At 66.7% G+C, this 873-nt stretch overlaps 1 protein-coding gene across 1 annotated transcript in view; it reads left to right on the top strand.

The window, feature by feature from the left end:
* The first annotated feature begins 329 nt into the window (after positions 1-329).
* Positions 330-873, top strand: part of LOC101780030 (transcription factor bHLH13-like) — a 2,110-nt gene continuing 1,566 nt past the window's right edge. The window contains 1 exon segment of the mRNA XM_022827232.1: positions 330-865. Coding sequence (XP_022682967.1) covers positions 464-865 — 402 coding nt within the window. The 5' untranslated portion in view covers positions 330-463.

Genomic DNA, 873 nt, shown 5'->3' with positions numbered 1-873 from the left:
TATCGGCGCGTACCTACGCATTGTCGTTCCTGCTGACTTGAATGCTAGCGCCCCCTCAGTCCCCTGACGGCACTGCATGCATCTATACTGATGCGAGCGAGCCCTCAGCTCCCCAAATTCCTTCCTCGCCCCTTCCCCTCTTTGGCAAATCGCATCCAGCACAGGGGGGCCGGCATGATTCACATGCGAGCGAGCCGACGCGTCGCTCCAAAGACTGTCCGATTCCCCCCACTCCCCCCGGTCCCGGTACACCGAACCCATCCTGACCCTCAGGGACCCCGGTACCGGCCGTACGCGCGCCCCGTATTTTAACGAGGCCTCTCGCTCGCGTTCGCTCCTCACTCACCTCGTATCGCATTCACAAATCACAGAGCGCACGGCCACCGCTAGGCTCCTACGCTCGCGGGCGCCGCTCAACCAAGCGCACACAACTTTTTCGCGTATATAAAAGCGCAAGCTGCAGATGAGCGTAGATTGTGTCGTTGGTAGCCAAGCCAAGTCACCCACGCGTTTTCTCGGTGAGGAGGAGGAGTCGGCCAGTCGGGGGCTAGTTTACTTGTCTGGCGAGAGCGTAGCAGTGGGCTCGAAGCAAGGCATGGCGTGGTCGGAGACGGACGCCGCGCTGTTCGCGGCGGTGCTGGGGCGGGACGCGGCGCACCACCTGGCCACCACGCCACCGCACCTGGACGGACCCCCGGCGTCGGCGGCGCCCGAGCTCCAGGCGCGCCTGCAGGACCTCGTCGAGAGGGGCGGCGGCGTGTGGACGTACGGCATCTTCTGGCAGGAGTCCCGCGGCGCCCGCGGCCGCGTCGTGCTCGGCTGGGGCGACGGCCACTGCCGCGACGGCGGCGCCCCGCACGACGCCGCCGCCGC

The sequence above is a fragment of the Setaria italica genome, chromosome V (assembly GCF_000263155.2).
Source record: "Setaria italica strain Yugu1 chromosome V, Setaria_italica_v2.0, whole genome shotgun sequence".
NCBI classification, from domain to species: Eukaryota; Viridiplantae; Streptophyta; class Magnoliopsida; order Poales; family Poaceae; genus Setaria; species Setaria italica.
The sequence above is the reverse complement of the archived record's forward strand: the minus strand, read 5'-3'. Positions and strand labels throughout refer to the sequence as shown.